At 40.6% G+C, this 15920-nt stretch overlaps 1 protein-coding gene across 2 annotated transcripts in view; it reads left to right on the top strand.

The window, feature by feature from the left end:
- The first annotated feature begins 774 nt into the window (after window positions 1-774).
- ADGRL4 (adhesion G protein-coupled receptor L4) overlaps window positions 775-15920 on the top strand; it is a 75762-nt gene continuing 60616 nt past the window's right edge. Inside the window, exons 1-3 of one of the 2 annotated variants that reach the window (XM_009565431.2) lie at window positions 775-923; window positions 1426-1486; window positions 3048-3197. In XM_009565431.2, the coding sequence (XP_009563726.2) occupies window positions 1465-1486; window positions 3048-3197 (172 nt within the window). In that variant the 5' untranslated portion in view covers window positions 775-923; window positions 1426-1464. The remainder of the gene's footprint in view (window positions 924-1425; window positions 1487-3047; window positions 3198-15920) is intronic. The other variant, XM_054072733.1, reaches the window with a different exon arrangement.

Raw genomic sequence — 15920 nt, 5'->3', positions numbered from 1 at the left:
GCCAAGGTGCTACAAAAGTACTTTATGCCAACCAGACACCTACGTGCTATTTCTACATGCCTCACACCTCTCTGGCCTAAGTAGAGTTTAACCCATTGAACTCCAACTAGCAGCAATCATGAAGCCAGGAAAAGATGGTGAGCAAACAGTTCCTAACAAGTTTAGAAAAAATCTTGCCACATCCACACACAATTCCTAAAAGTAGATCGATGCCTTCCCATCAGTTCCCTACCAAAATCCCAATTTCAAAACTTTCTAGGCAGACATGACACATTTTGTCACAATGACACTCCTCAGCCTTATGTCCAGTTTATTTAGTTTATGGATCTTGTCCATTCTTCCAGTAGCCTGCCTGTTTGTGCACGTCCCTCGGCTTCTGACTGTAAAAACAGGCATACATCAATGCTTTTGTTTTACAATGTAAGTCGTCATCTCCAGGAAGTTGGGAAAGGACGGTACACACATCATCTAAGAAGATTAGAGAAAAATTGCCATGACCATGCATAATATAAGTACCATCGATTAAGATGCTATAATGAGGATAGAACTGTTCTCATGTTTAACACAAAGACATGCCAAATGCTTTAGCAAATTGGCTATTTTGAATATGTCCTATTACACAACACCCTGTTTCTGTTCCACGAACCCATAGAAACTTCGGCTCCTAAGGTTCCTGGCCATACAATTGCCTTCCTGCCTCTTTCCTCCCAGCCTATACGTCTTTGTTTTCCTCACAAAGCAGAGTTCAGTGGATTTCCTGTACCTCCTCACAGGCCACTACCCTTAAAGCAACATTGCTTGGCTGCAGTAAGGATCTATCTCAAAACCGAAGAAAGCAGTCGGAAGAGCGATCACAGTCAGCCGAGATTGCCTCCAAAAAACTGGGTCTTGGGACTCACATATATTCAGCTCACCAGGAAAAGGTGGAAGGAAGCGTGTAGATGGTTACCTCTGAGTTTGTAAACCTTGCGTTATTTACTAACCTCCTCCACCTCTTCCTTACCCTCCCTGATCTGCTCCGCCACTCTTCTGCTGTTGCTTTATTCCTTCTGCCAGCAGACTGCGGCTCACCCCTTTCATTTCCATCATCCCTCTGCCCCAGCTCCTCTACCGAGCAGCTCCTTTAATCCATGCTCCTCTGACCCACTCAACCCTGAATCTTCTCTGATATCCCAGGCTCCTACTGCTCTTATACTTCCTTTATTCCCTTCTCATTTATTCCCTACTTGCCAGAAGACCTCAGCCCATTCTGACCCTACCTGTCCTGCCTGTGAGTCTTGGGAGCTTTTGGAAACGTGAAGCTCAGGACAAGGGGCAGTGTCAGGGCAGCGTTTGCACCAGGACGTCACTTTCCTGATCAGCACGCGTGCTTGTTTTGCACATGGTCGTACATTTTAAGGCAGGGAATATTTTTCTGTGACACAGGGGCTCTGCACCAGGCACCGCACAGCACCAGCATCACCAATGAAACTGCTTCCATTCCTAGGTAGGTGAAATCTCCTTCCCCAGGGAGCGAGTGCCAGGTGGGAAGGGAGTGGGATCCAAGGAGACCTATGGGCACAGCGATGCTGGGGCTGGAGAGAAATGAATGAGCTGGAGACGTGGAAAGCTGCTGAGTACATGGGACAGAAAGTCTCTGTAGCTTTGATCAGTGCTGCTCCTGAATTCAGTAACTGCATGGTTAGAATCATCCCAAAACCAAATCCCACAAACGCTAGTCTTTATGGCACTGTGGGTTTGGTTGTTTGGTTTTTATTTTTAATTAAAAAAAAGCATTGTGCATTTGTTTTGGGGTTTTTTTCCTTCTCTCTCCTTGTCTGCTTTGGAGATTTTTAGATTTCCTATTTTATGAACAGTAACATGACAGCAGAATCCCCCAGCTTTCTGTCTTAATCTCTGTAAAATGGTCTTCTCTCTCAAAAACAGATGAAACTTGGTGATACCTAAATTGATTTGGGTTATATGTAATTGTTAAAAAAAAAATGTGTCATTTTTAGCCTTTTGAACTTCTCATAAAATTTCAATTTGTCCAAGAAAACATCACCTTAGTGGGATTTCCTGAAGCAATGAAACCTGTAATTGTAACACTAGGCTAACAAATACCCAGAATAATATTTGGGTAGGGAAAAGAAGAACTACAGGCGTAGACAGCATCCAAAAAAAAGGGCTTTGCTTTCCGCATCTTTTGTTATGTCCTGCTAACGATTTATAAAGTAAAAAACTTGCTTTCCCTTCTGATTTAACTGCCTCATTTCTAGCTTATTACAGGGTGTGTATAATTATTCAGTGAGCTATTAGTCTACTCAGAGGTGGAGATCCTTTTTTCTTTGTGCTGAAAACCATATGCAGTCATGCAATGGGAAAGTAGTGATACCATTTAGGAATTATTCAGTGGAAAGAAAAAAGATGACCGTGTTTTCAAAATGGGGAAATTTTTTAAGAGATTAAGTATTTTACTTAAGTATTATTATTTAAGAGTATTTTAAGAGATTAAGTAATGTGGAGAAGTTTTTAAACCCTAATTCCATAATGCAGCAAATACCACAACACGTCAATTTAATCTCTCATACTATGGATATATGTTAACTACACAATTATGCAAATGCTTATAAAAATAATATATCCGATCAGGGGAAACCTCTGGTATTTTTACCTGATATGCATAGGGCACGTTGGATTAGAATTAGTACATAGTTCACAGTGCATATAAAGTCTGTACTTTTCTGGAAAGTACTATAGAGCTTTGAAAGCCTTTCCAATGTTTCCTCCAGATCACTGAGTAACTTCTACATGATTTACCATTTTTATACTGATTAAGCACATACACAAGTTCTTCATTCACAGTGCCAACTGGTTTTAGCCCCTGGGCAGTTTCACCAAAGAAGTCCCCGCAGTTGGTGGCTCTTGCCCCATCCTGCACCATCTGTGATGATGTGAAATTTATTAGAAGACACCAACTTTATCCTTAAAATTTGCCCAAATCTGGTTTTAGAACTCAAAACGAAGTTTTTAGACAGAGAAACAAGTCTGATTTTCCTTTGTTTCAGTTCTCATTTTCTGTCTGCTGGACTATGGCTGCACTTCTCCGAGCTGCAACATGACATGCCACAAAGATGCCAGGTGTGAAGTTCAGGGTGGGACGACAGGCTGCTATTGCTCCCAAGGATATACGGGAAACGGCATAACGTTCTGTCATGGTAAACAGATTTTACTTATATGCATTTCCGTTGAGTGCTTGCTTGAAAAACTTACTCAAGAACCCGTTAGCTCAAGGATTAAATGTCACAATACGTATGTATGTCACAATATCGTACACTAACACATTCTCAAAGCCAAAAAATTTAGCAGTTACTGAGAAATTCTACAGCTTTCCCTCAACATAGAATTTTAATATGGCATTAGCATACGTTCCAGCTGAGTGTGACCTGTTTTCCACCTTAAGTATTGGTCCTTTCCTTTTCCATAAGAGATGCTGATGTATCGTCTCTGATTTAGCTTCAGCAAAGTCCCTTGTGAGTCAGGATTTCTGAAGCCTGGAGTTGGCATGACTGCTGCTTTACATCTCACCCACACGCGCACAGCGCTCAGCCACTCTTCCCAGCAGCAGATCATGATCAAATAATACAGCTCCTGGGCTAGTCTAAAAGACTGAGGAGGTGTGTGTGCCACAGAGACATGCCTGCCATGTGAAGCCAGTGTTATTTTTCCCATTACAGCTGCTTGCAAGGGAAATATGCCAGAAATCCTGCAGAAGGGTCTGCTTCTGGATGCCTTCATCTTCCATCCGAAGGGCTATTTTCCCTGCCTTCAATTTTGAGTTGTTCTCCACTGCGAATAACTCTAGTACTTAATTCCACTCTTAGATATAGCTATGCCCAGCTGCAGGCAGGCTGTAATTCACGTGACTCTTGTCAGTTTTCTGTGTCTTGAGAAGTAGTTATTAATATTAACCATCTGTTTGGTCAGTTTTTGTGTTTCACTCGGGAAATTTTGTTTTCGTCTTGGGAAATTTAGCAGTAACCGAGGCACTTCAGTGGCACCTTTCGTTTGGATTTTTATAGCCCATTTGCCATGGTGTACTTGGAAGTGTGCTTGAAAATATAGAAAGCAAAGATCTTTTTCCTAAGAAAGCTGCCTACACTTTTATAAACTGGGAATGCTCAGAGAGAAATACGGCCGGCTGAAATATAAACAATAAGGAATCAGAATAATCTTATAACAATTTAGTTTGGAAGAGACCTCTGGAGATCATCTGGTCCACCTCCCCAGTTGGAGCAGACCCAACTTAGAGAAGGTTGCTCAGGGCCTTATCCAACTGGATTTTGACTGTCCACAAGGATGAAGATTGCACACCTCTCTGGGCCCCTGTTCCAGTGTCCAACCACCATAATTTTGAATAATTTTTTTTCTGGTATCTGCTTGTGTTTTCTCTTGTTGCAGCTTGTAACTTTTGCCTCTAGTGCACTTACCTCTGTACATTTCTTATGATAGTTTAGCTTAATCTCCTCTATAAACCCACATAACCTCCCATTAGGTAGCTGTAGACAGCAGTATGATTTCCCCTTTGCCTTGTCTTCTTACGCCTGAACAAACATTGTTCTCTCAGCCTCTTCTTTGCATCACGTGTCATGTAGTCACTACAGATATTTCTTGAATTTAATGCTAACCTTGCCCTAAATATAGGTCAATCATTATTTGTCTATTGAACAGGTCAAATGAAAAGAAGAAATGTCCTTCACCATTCCGCTATTGTATTTGCACTAATTCAATTTTACTACCATGAGTAAGCTGGTTGATTTGAAAGTTAAGTGCACATTAGGTTTGCAGAGTCAAGGGCCTACGGTTGTGAATAATGCAGAGAAAGAAGAAAACCAAGTCAATTTTTAGCAGTATTACCTGGAAAAATCAAACCAGCATTTACTAATTTAACCATGATCTGATATTCACTGCATTGTCTGTACTTTTCCAGAAAGCCGTGATTATGAATCATCGATTAAATTTACAGTAAAGATATCTATTGTTCTTCTATGAGATTGCTGAAGTTCTAAAATTCATCCATTATACATGTACCCATTATGGCATTGTTAAATCCATTTGTGTGAGGATGGATTTATCTTACATTCCATATTCTTTTTTCTCATACAGTATATTTTTCTTACTTTCTCTTTTGCCTGTATTTCTTAGGGGAATCTGCATTCAAAATTCATAAAACCATTTATCAATCATTTAAAGAGAATTCGGTACAGTGAAATACACTTTCACAAATCTTGAGAATCAAAGTTTTTATGAAAAATTTTACTAAGTGTTTGGAAACTCAATCTTTAAAATGAAATTTCCATTGTCAGGCCAGGAAAACCATCCACTAAATGTATTTGCGGTGCTTTGCAGTTAAGTGACAATGGTTTGAAGCAAGCCTCATGCCAGGAGACTGGGATTTTCTCTAGTAAAATACCTCAACAACCTCCAAAGTCACTTACCCTCCAGCTAAGCAGCAAAGCTTATAGCAGAGCTATGTGGCTGTTGTCCCTGGAAGAGAGACGAAGTTTCTCTAGGGCAGCTTGTTACATGGTGCATTATTAATATTATGCAGTAGTCCTCTAATAGCATAAACAAGTAAACTGATTTTTAATTGGTTAGGCTGTAAAAAGGATTAGAAATACAGGCTAAACCCTATCATAAATAGTTTAAAGCTATGAAAACGTAAAGCAAAGCCTCGGTTGTTTAATGATGTATTAGATCTTGCTGCTTTGTGTGGCAAAAGCAGCACGTGTATCTCCTATTCCAGAGATAACTGCCCATTTTTCTTCAGTAAATAGTCTCAGTTTTTTACAATGATAGTCCAGTTACCTTCAAAGTAGATCATCAATTATGTGCTAAACCAGGCATTTTCTAAAGAGTATATATGGTACTTCGTGTTTACATTTTTGCCCTTTTAGTTATTTAGATAGGTTGTGAGAGTTGTAATTACTGTCAACGACATTAATAATTTTGCATGATTCATCATTGTGCTTATCCTGGTAGACAATTAAACCACAACGCTGTTTTTTTAAGGGAAACAATTCAAATTCTTTCTCCTTGTGAAAATGTTGAATGACAAAAAAAAGCTAGTTTTCAGGTTAGTCCTTCAAGGTTTATAAGTTGGGAAACTGTCCCTTTTTATTTATAGGTACAATCTCACTGTATTTAAAAGGTTTACGTTTGTTTCTCTTACCTTCACTTGCTCGTAGCACCTCTTAAATACTTGTAAAAGTTATTTCTTTGCTAGCTCTGTTTTTTCAATGTGATACACTTAGACATTTTCCCTTGAGTTTGCTGTGCTGCAAAAGGCAATAATGCCCTGTTACATTTATTTCCTAGCACCATTATTGATGAATCGTGAATCACTGATGTCAGCATACCTTTAGAATGGGGTTTGTTAGTTTTTACTTTGCTCCCTTTGCCAGCTGGCTAAGTGACTGCAGAGAGCTCAAGATTATTGGATTTGCTGTGTATAGATAAAGACATATAGATATGAATTTAATTTCCTGGTGTCAAAGTCATGGCTTTAAAAATAATTATCCTCTTACAATCTTTCCCACAAGATTTCAACCATTTTAAATTAGGTCATGTTTTGGACTTTCTGAAGGCATACTTTGGCCAGTCTAACAAAAAGCTAATCCTCTTCATAATCTCATTGTCTTCAGTAAAAATATGTGCGGGAATGCACATAGTCAGGAGAATAACTGATTGTAGGATCTGGCCTTTTTTATATATAGGAATTATAACTTACATAGCAATAAATTCCTTCTGTACAGTATCTTCCAGAAAGCCATAAATGAGTCACCTTGTCAAGTTTTACACCTCTGAGGTAAAAAATATTATCCCATTCTTCTTACTTCTTCTTTTGTACTTATATTCCTTGCTTTATATAGAACAAGATGAGAAAGAATGGCCTCTGAAAATACAACTATTTGCCTTTTAAGATTCCATTCTTGGGCAGATGCATATCCTGAATGTAATGCATGAAGCTTGAGCTTCACATTATCATACACCTAATTGAAGTAGCACAGCTAGAGCTCTTGGCATAAAAATAAAAATATACCCAGATAAGACTGATTTATACACAAGTTAACTTCCTCTTGTGCAAAAATGCTATGGATTTTTTACAAAGAAATACCATATATTTGCCACTTTTCTTTATATATAAAAAGAGTTGGCCATGTAAATTAGGTGTTACTCATAATCCCAGCTTTCTTCCAAACGAAAATTAAAGGAAACAAACTAAATTTCAGATCCTTTAGAGAAGATTGGGGTGGAAGTAAGACTTCATAGAAGCCAATATTTTATTTTTAAAACAGAGGAAAAAAAATGAGTTGGCATCATCGATGCTTTCCTAAGCAGCTCTGCTGTTTCAGTACTGGCTGCTTCTTGATTGCTGACTGCCAATTTGCTGCTTTGCTGGCACACTGCAGGAAATTAAAGTAAACAGTGTGATCACAGTGTTTACTTTAACTTTGTAAAATACGGAAGGAAAATAAAGCAGCGCTGTTTGTTCCAAGAGGGTAGGCAGGCAACAAGGAAAGTCTGAACACAATATCCTTCCCAGATATCCACGCACAATATTCCCTTGTAAATGTCACTTGCAAATTATACTGCAAAATTAATCAATCTTACTTGTAAAACAGTTGCTGCTCTTCCAGAAATAGTGAGCAGGGACTTAAGCTATCAGGGAGAGTTTGTACCGAAGCAAGGCACTGATTCTCTTTCTGAAGAGCATTGTTGGAGGATTTATCATTTTCCAGAGGCAAAAAATACATCAGTGCAAAGTGGTGTTTTATATCAAAATACAGAATCCCTCTTAGAACAGAGGGCAATTTGTGTACACTCAGCTGAATCAAATTGAAAGCCTACTCAATATCTGAACACAAACGTATTTTCTTGTTTTACTGAGGGTCATACGACCAACTCTCTGCCTTTTGCTAGCTGTAAAAAGGAACTTTCCCATCAGACATCAGCTCCTTGTTCTCAGGTGATGTCACTGTGTCCCATCATCACCTTCTATTGCAGTTACTGAATTTGTTTCAATTCACTGGTGTCACCATTGCGATTCTGCAGCACCTGATTGGTGTACAATTTTGAGGGATTTTTTTACCTTTCAAATTAACATGACCCTGTAAAACTGCTGTGTATAATCATTTCATTCTATCCAGAAGTGCCCTTCAATAGAGAATGATCTAATCCAAATGGTGGATCACCAGAGGAGAATTTTTTTTGTTACCAGCAGGCATACATCACTGGATGTCGCTTCTGTGTTTACCAAATAGTCTGAAATCACTGATACGGAAGATCCAATCCACACACTTCCTAAATTCATTTCACTGCGATCAGTTACCACAAGCTATCAAAAGGCAAATTGCAGCTGCTCTAGCACAGCACAGCAGGACAAAGATATGTTTTAGCCAAACACAAATAACAGGACTCAAAACAGTGGGTGACAGCTTGGAAAACTCAGGATGTGCTACACAGGAGGACATCCCACTAAATCAGGCTGCCCAATGCCCCATCCAACCTGGCCTTGAACATCTCCAGGGATGGGTCAGCCACAGCCTCTCTGGGCAACCTGGGCCAGGGCCTCACCACTCTCATAGTGAAGAAATTCTTCTTTATGTCCAGTCTAAATCTGCCCCTCTCCAGTTTATACCCATTGCCCTGGTCCTATCCCTACAAGCCTTTATGAATAGCCCCTCTCCAGCTTTCCTGTACCCCCTTTACATTCTGGAAGGTCACTATAAGATCTCCTCGGAGCCTTCTCTTCTCCAGGCTGAACAAGCCCAACTCTCTCAGCTTGTCCTCATAGGGAAGGTGCTCCAGCCCTCTGATCATCCTTGTAGCCTCCTCTGGACCCGTTCCAACAGCTCCATCTCCTTCTTACATTGAGGATTCCAGAACTGGACACAGTATTCCAGATGAGGTCTCACAACAGAGGAATAGAGGGGCAGAATCACTTCCCTGATAGTTGCCTTCCAGTTACAAAGGATGGAGCTACATTTATGTTCCTGAAAATGGCCATACCCTTGGCTAGGATTGTTAGTCATAGCAGTGTTTCTGTAGAGTTGACTTTACATTTTACTACTAAAATTGATTATTGTAACTATCTACTACTGAAAGTATATTTTATTTGGCGTGTTTAAGAGTAGACCGGGAATTTGAAAGGGGAGAGTGTTACAACAGTGCCTGGTGATGCATAAGAACATTAGTCAGATGAAAAGCAGTGCAATACGTTTGAAGTAACAATACAATCTTGTTGTATAAGACACAGTGGAGGCTGTCTTACTCCAGTTGTCTTACCTTTGTAAATAACTGAGTCCATAGAAATTTGACTTGAAGCATTTTATGCATTCAAAGTACCAAATCCAGTTCTCTTACTGATATGAACAAATCCTTCCCGGTTTCTCACCTGAACGAGGCAGAGAGAAGTCTTCAGAGGATTAGTTCTTCTTCCTACTGCCAGAAAACACCGTTCGCCTGGGCCAGAGATACTGGTCACTGCAATAATTTGTAAGACTGACCATCATTTTTATTAGACTTGGACCAAACCCATGATAGACTCATAGCATTCAAATCTGGGGCGGGGGGGAACAACACAAAACACACAGCTCTATCTCTTTTTTACCATGTTTTTTGTTTACATTTTCTTGACACAGTACTTTGAGCATGACTAAAATACAGCAAAGGAGTTTTTTTTAATTGTCCAGGAAGAAAGAAAACTTCCTCTTGTTACGTCTTTAATCATACCCGGTCTCTCTTTTAAACTAGTCCTGTTTGCATCTAAAAAGATCTTTAGAAATGTCTGTAGATGACATGGTAGAAAAGAGTTAGTTGTCTCTCTCAGAAACGTACCCAAACTTTCATGCTGATCAGCTGCATATGGATGGTTTCTTATTTGTTTAATTGAAAATGCCTTTTAAACCTTGCCAAATAATGTTAATTTCCTTTCTTTAGAAAATACTCTTTTCATCCGACTTTATGGTCCTAAGAATCAATCAATATGTTACATGTTTAGAGGATGTGGGAAAATTCATTTAAGGAGCTCTAAACTTATTATGTCAGTCTGCTTACTTTGTGTCTGCCAGAGATATAATTCACTTCCTGCATCTCTAGCATCTGAAGGGGTCCGAAAAGGTCCAACAGCAACAATACATCCTGCCTAGTTGCTAGTTTGAAGTGAAAAGACAGAAGACGTTTCCAGAACATGTGTAGTCATACATGTATTAAATGTACAAAACGAACACAGGGACGTGTGTATAAGTAGGTGTGTGAATACTATGAATACGTCACTGTCGGTTTTACTTGTTCTGCGCTCCTGTATTTGAAATCAGCTTTTGATAAAGAAAGACCAGGATTTTTTGGAAAGAAATTGCTTCCATAAATTTGAGTTCCTTGAGACATATCCTGTACCCAAGTCTGCACACGGTCGAGCCTGACGCAGCTCTCGGATCCTGCAGCTGCCTTTGGGGCTGTGAAGTTAGTGTTACCCACATAACAAGGAAAGTATCATAAGGAATTACACACATGCGATACGACGCTGTCATTTCTGTGCTGCGACATTGATTTCCATATAATATTCGACCGGTTTGGCATACTGATTTTATTTTTGTCTCTGTTCAATAACTCATAGAGTTCAGCAGTAGAAAAAGCGTTCTCTTCAGGATTGTTTTTGCTTTTTTTTTTTGCTTGTTTGTTTTCCTCTTCCAGCACAAACTGGCCAGCAGTGGTGAAGTTGTCTGTAACCTCATTTGAAATGTGTAATTTATCTAGGATGATATGCTGGTGCACAATTTTTCTGTGTATGACTGTGAAAAATTGCCGACTGAGCTGCCGGCAGACAAAATATCAACCCCTGCTCAGCCCTGGGTGTATGAAAGAGTTTAAGAAGGTAATTGACACTTTGGGCCTCTATTTGCCAAAGAAAGAGATAATGACGGTCTCCAAGAAGATTAGAATCTAACCAAACATTGTGCTCTAATATAGAGCACAAAGCCAGGTGATGTTTGTGGAAATGCTGCTGGGCTGCAGGAGGAGGAGGAGGGGGCTGAAGGGCCGCAATTTTGCACTGTATATTTTTTAGGTACACAGATTTAATTTAGAGATTATGGCTTGAAAATGAAATTTACAGTATGTGTGTTTCTCAGCGATAAGAAATTGATTTTGTGACCTTGGTACACACTAATTGAAATATCTGGCACCGTGTTTTGCTGAGGTTAAAGGAAGCCATATATGCCTGGAACCGCATTCTTCTTTCACCTTGAACTGCGCCGTTAATCACAACCACAATCACGGGCAGGAAGGAAGCTGCTGCTGCGCTGTGGTACAAGGAAGCTGAATAATCTCTGTTCATTGTCTAATGGATAGGTTGTTGTGTGATTACTTCGGGCTAAGTTGAAGAGATTCACGCTAACTTCAAAATGGAGATTTCTGGTGGAATTAATATCCAAGGAGCAGCAGGGGCCGGAGCTTCACCTGCTGCGGTGCAGGGGATGGAGCGAGCAGACAGCTCTGAGCAGAGACACAGGGGTTTCTTGGTTAATCTTCCCACCGCAAAGCCCTGCTGCTCATTTTAGGGCTCTCTCCTATGCTCCCGGCCACTGCGACAGGAGATGCTCCCTGCCCTGTGCTCAGGGATATGATTTAGTAGTGGACAGGCACAGTTGGACTCGATGATCTCAAAGGTCTTTTCCGACCAAACAATTCTATGATTCTATGTGATGATACAGGCAAAAGGTGCTCTGGTTGTGCTCTCCTGCATGCTGCTCTGCCCTTGAGCTGTTATTCCTGAGCATCCTCCTGTTTAAAAGGTCTGTTGTAGTGTTTAAGAACAGCAGCTATGCCCCAAGGGACTCCACTGGTGGGGTTCGATTTAATATATCTGCTTTATTTAACAGGATTTGTCTCTTACAGTTTAGACTTGTACAACTGTGACAGTCTAAACTTGTCTATAAACTAGTGTGGCAGGGTGTCCCATTATTTTGCTTCTTATTTAATGTTACGCATTTGTTAGGTTGGCACAGGACTGTGTTTTCTCAAAAGGAAAAACAAAGCTCCTGAAAAGCCTTGACAATAAATGGTTATTTGTTTAAAACCAGCCGGGTCCAATCTTTGTTTATGTTAGTAGGCTTCTTGTAATGGTGTTGCTATAAAGAAAAATAGTTCTTCAGGATATGCATTGGCTTTTATGTTTTATTTGTAATGAAAGCTATGCACATAGGCAGCGATCTACATAAGGTACAGAGAGGGAGAACATAAGCATAGATGGTGACTTGCATGTTTATATATTTGATGCTTATTTGTGGCGAAGTGTCTGAATCTCCATTTTAGAGAATGTGAAATTAGGCTGAGGTATTGCAGTTTTCATTCCCAGAAAGTTAACAAAGGAAGACTAAGGATTAATTCATCCTATACTTGGACACCACTGCTTCCAGCCTGCTCCGTCTGTGCGGAGGAGCTGCAGGTCTGTTTCCATGAGCACTGCACTGTCTTCTCATGTTCAGTCCTAGGTTGGGAGAGAGTTCAGTGATCCTCACCGCGCTTCTAATGTTGTAACAGCTTTCGGGTATTCCCAGAGCTCCAATGGGCTGAGGGCAGCACAGCCCAGCTCCAACCGGAGTGTCATGGGGGGCAGCAACTTATTGCAGCAGTGATCTCTGCATCACATGAAGGTCTTCACCACTGATCTCTGTAACACCAAAGGCTCCCCAAAAAAACAGCAAAGAAACTTGTCGGGATGTAGGCATGAACTGAAAGAGAAGTTCAGCTAAGCTCTGCAGGCCTAAACAGGAGCTCTGAGCCTGACACCAGTTCTTTGTGGTGATGGAAAAGGAGTAGGTGGAAAATTGTATTACAGCGGAGGCTTTGTTTTAGGTGGGTAGCATCGATCCCGAGGAAGCTCTGCCTTTCCAAAATCAGCCTGTAAGAAGTTCAGAAGGCAGACCAGTGGAAGATGAAGGTACTCAGGCAAACAGGTTTCAGCCTTTTATACCTGCCCAAAACATTTCATTATTTAGAGCTATGACAAAACACACATCAATTCATAAATATGACCCACTGCGCAATATAAAAATATCAATTTCTGTCCCATTTTTGAGGGATATCTGGTGCATACATAAAAAAAATTCATCTCCTTAACTACCACAGAGAAAATGGGAAAGGCAAATACCCTTTAAAAATGTATTGACTTGAAAGCAGAGATGAGGACAACTTTCTAAAACTTAACAGTGCTTTTCATCTGGGCCAATCAAAATAGTAACTAAGCAGGGTAGCAGCCATAAACAATGCAGAGCTGTGATATGGTGGCTTTTGTAGGGTTGTCAGGCAAATCTTAGTACATTGATTCCACAAAGCTTTCATCATACTCAGCTGCGTGTTCGAAATCCAGGAAATTCTTAGCAAAGCTGCCTTTAGAAAATGAGGTCGCTTCAGGGGTGCATTATACAGCATCCCTCCTCTCACAGGAGAAGCTAGGAATTCAGTCCTAGGTGTGTCAGGACACAGCGGTGGCGGACAGGAGCATTGAGCTCTGTTTGTGCCTTTGCACGTGAGGTCTGAGACTTAAGAGGGATGTCAAAGGAAAGGCTAGGATAATATTTACACAGCTGTGGGCTGCAGAGAAAAGAACTGTTAACTGAACTTTTTGTACATCCTCTTGAATAAACAGGTAGTATGCTGATACCGCCAAATGCTTCTTGTTGGAGGGGAGGGATGTGCTAAAAGGCCTCTGGGCTGTATTCTCTGTTCTCAGAGAAAGCTATTGCAGCTTTTATTAACTGTAAAGTGCTCTTGAATTATTACTCGAGTTTTGGCCTTAGACTGATGAACATTCAGAAAACTTTTAAGGTGACAATGGCACATTACCCTCAAGGAATGCAATGCAGACAGCTGCCTTCACGTTTGAGCTTGATATTCAAACCAGTCAGGGGGGTTGTGCTGCAATATGGACATCTGGTTTTGAGCCCTGCAACAGAATTCCAAGTGCAGAGCTATTGCCGCTTTCACTGGCAGCATGGTAAAAATAATCTCTTGATATACCTGCTGCCTCTGTTCTTGTTGCAGTAAGCAATGGCAGGAGCACAGATGAGTACAGCAATGTATTTCATTAGAGTTTCCTACAGAAGGGGTGATGCTGATGACTCCCCTCCAACAGGGAGGTGACTGGCGATTGATTCTTGTGAGCCACAATGGCAGTAGGACACAAAGCCACAGTCAGGGGTGGAATTTGCAAAGAAATATTTGTCGAGCACTTTTGAATTGTCTAGCTCTATCCTAGGTGCCTAAAGGAGGACCGAGCTGTTTCAAAAGAATAATCCCAGTTGTGGGTGCTGAGCAATTGAAAATCTGTCCCTGAAGTGCTTTTTTTCCCCCCTATCATCTGTTGGCAGTTTGGGCTTTTGATTGATTTATTACTTTATTTTTAACTGCAAAGACCCTTTAATTAGGGAGGGGAACTATGTGAATGGGCTGAAGCTGCTGGGGGTAGCAGTGCCTTGCCGATGGAGATTCGGTAATTAAATAAGTAGATAATATCCTCCTTATTGAGAAGATTTAGAAAATCATAAGGACTTTGCATTATTACAGTGTTTAACATCCACAAATGGAGGAAAAAACCCATAATGGCAATTTTCATTAGCTGCAATGCATGTGGAGGGCTTTTTTTCTTTCTTTGAACAGCCAAACACTAAACAATTCCTAAATGCCTCCTTGTTACTTATGTTTTCTTCTTGGTGGTTAAAACCCCCATAAAGCAGAAATTGAAGACTTGCTATTAGAATACTTGCTGACAGATCCATTCAAAACATCCTTTCAGACGGTGCTATCACATCATGATGCGTCTGCTATTCTGATACAGTTGCTTTAACAAATACTTTCCTTCTTGGTTAGGACCCACCTCTTTTCATTGGAAAATTCCTCCTTCATCCACTATAGAATCTCTGCTGTAAAGAAATCTTTCTCCCGCATGGCACTGTTTGTGTTACAGAATGCATGTAACCCCTCAAAAAGCACAACAATGAGCTCATTGGGGATACAAAATGAGAGACGGTTACAGTAGGAGAAGGAAACCCTTGCCTTTTCCACCTCCTCACGTGGAGTATCTGGGTGCAAGCACCCTGTGCAATAAGCACAATAAATCAGGGGTTCTGGTCAGCATAACAAACCCACGACGCTCTGCCCTGCTGGCTGCAGAGATGATGTGCAGCACCACAATTCCGTGAGCTGATTCTTCACCTGGTGGAAAGCAGCACAGCTCTATTGATTACAGTAGAGTTACGCAGCTCCCACCAGCCGAAGACCAAAACCAGGAACATCCTGGGGATTAAGTGGTCCCCAGTGAAGCAGGGTGAATTTCCCTCTTGAAGCTTGAAGTTAGAATTATTTACAGTCATTTTAACAGGACAACAGCTGCTCTTCACCTAGAGATGAGCCAACAGCACTGAAAGAATTTGGATCTGAATTGCAGATGGATGGATTTCAATTTGATTCAAGTAGCTGGACTGCACGATTCTGTACTGTAAGCTCTCAAAGTCAGAGCTTGAGAGAAAAATCATTAATTTGGAAGCTGATACTCTGAAAGACTTTTATGAAGCAATATATTTTCATAGCAGACACAGATCAATTTAAAAGTGGTAATCAAGGGCCATGTGCTACGTGTTCACGGACAGAAAATGTAGAGAATCCAGCCAGAGCCAGACACTTAACATTCAGATCATTCAGACTAGCACTGAGGATATTGCCTCTATGGAAAATAGTATGGTTCAGAACTGAAGTATTGTGAACTTGTGAGATAATCACAGTGCTGTGCAGATTGAAAGATGCTGCCGGATTGCTGCCAGAAACAAGCTCGACATAACTTTTCGAGGCAAATTTGAGCTTAACTTCCATACAAATTTTGG

The sequence above is a fragment of the Cuculus canorus genome, chromosome 8 (assembly GCF_017976375.1).
Source record: "Cuculus canorus isolate bCucCan1 chromosome 8, bCucCan1.pri, whole genome shotgun sequence".
Taxonomy (NCBI): Eukaryota; Metazoa; Chordata; class Aves; order Cuculiformes; family Cuculidae; genus Cuculus; species Cuculus canorus.
The sequence above is the reverse complement of the archived record's forward strand: the minus strand, read 5'-3'. Positions and strand labels throughout refer to the sequence as shown.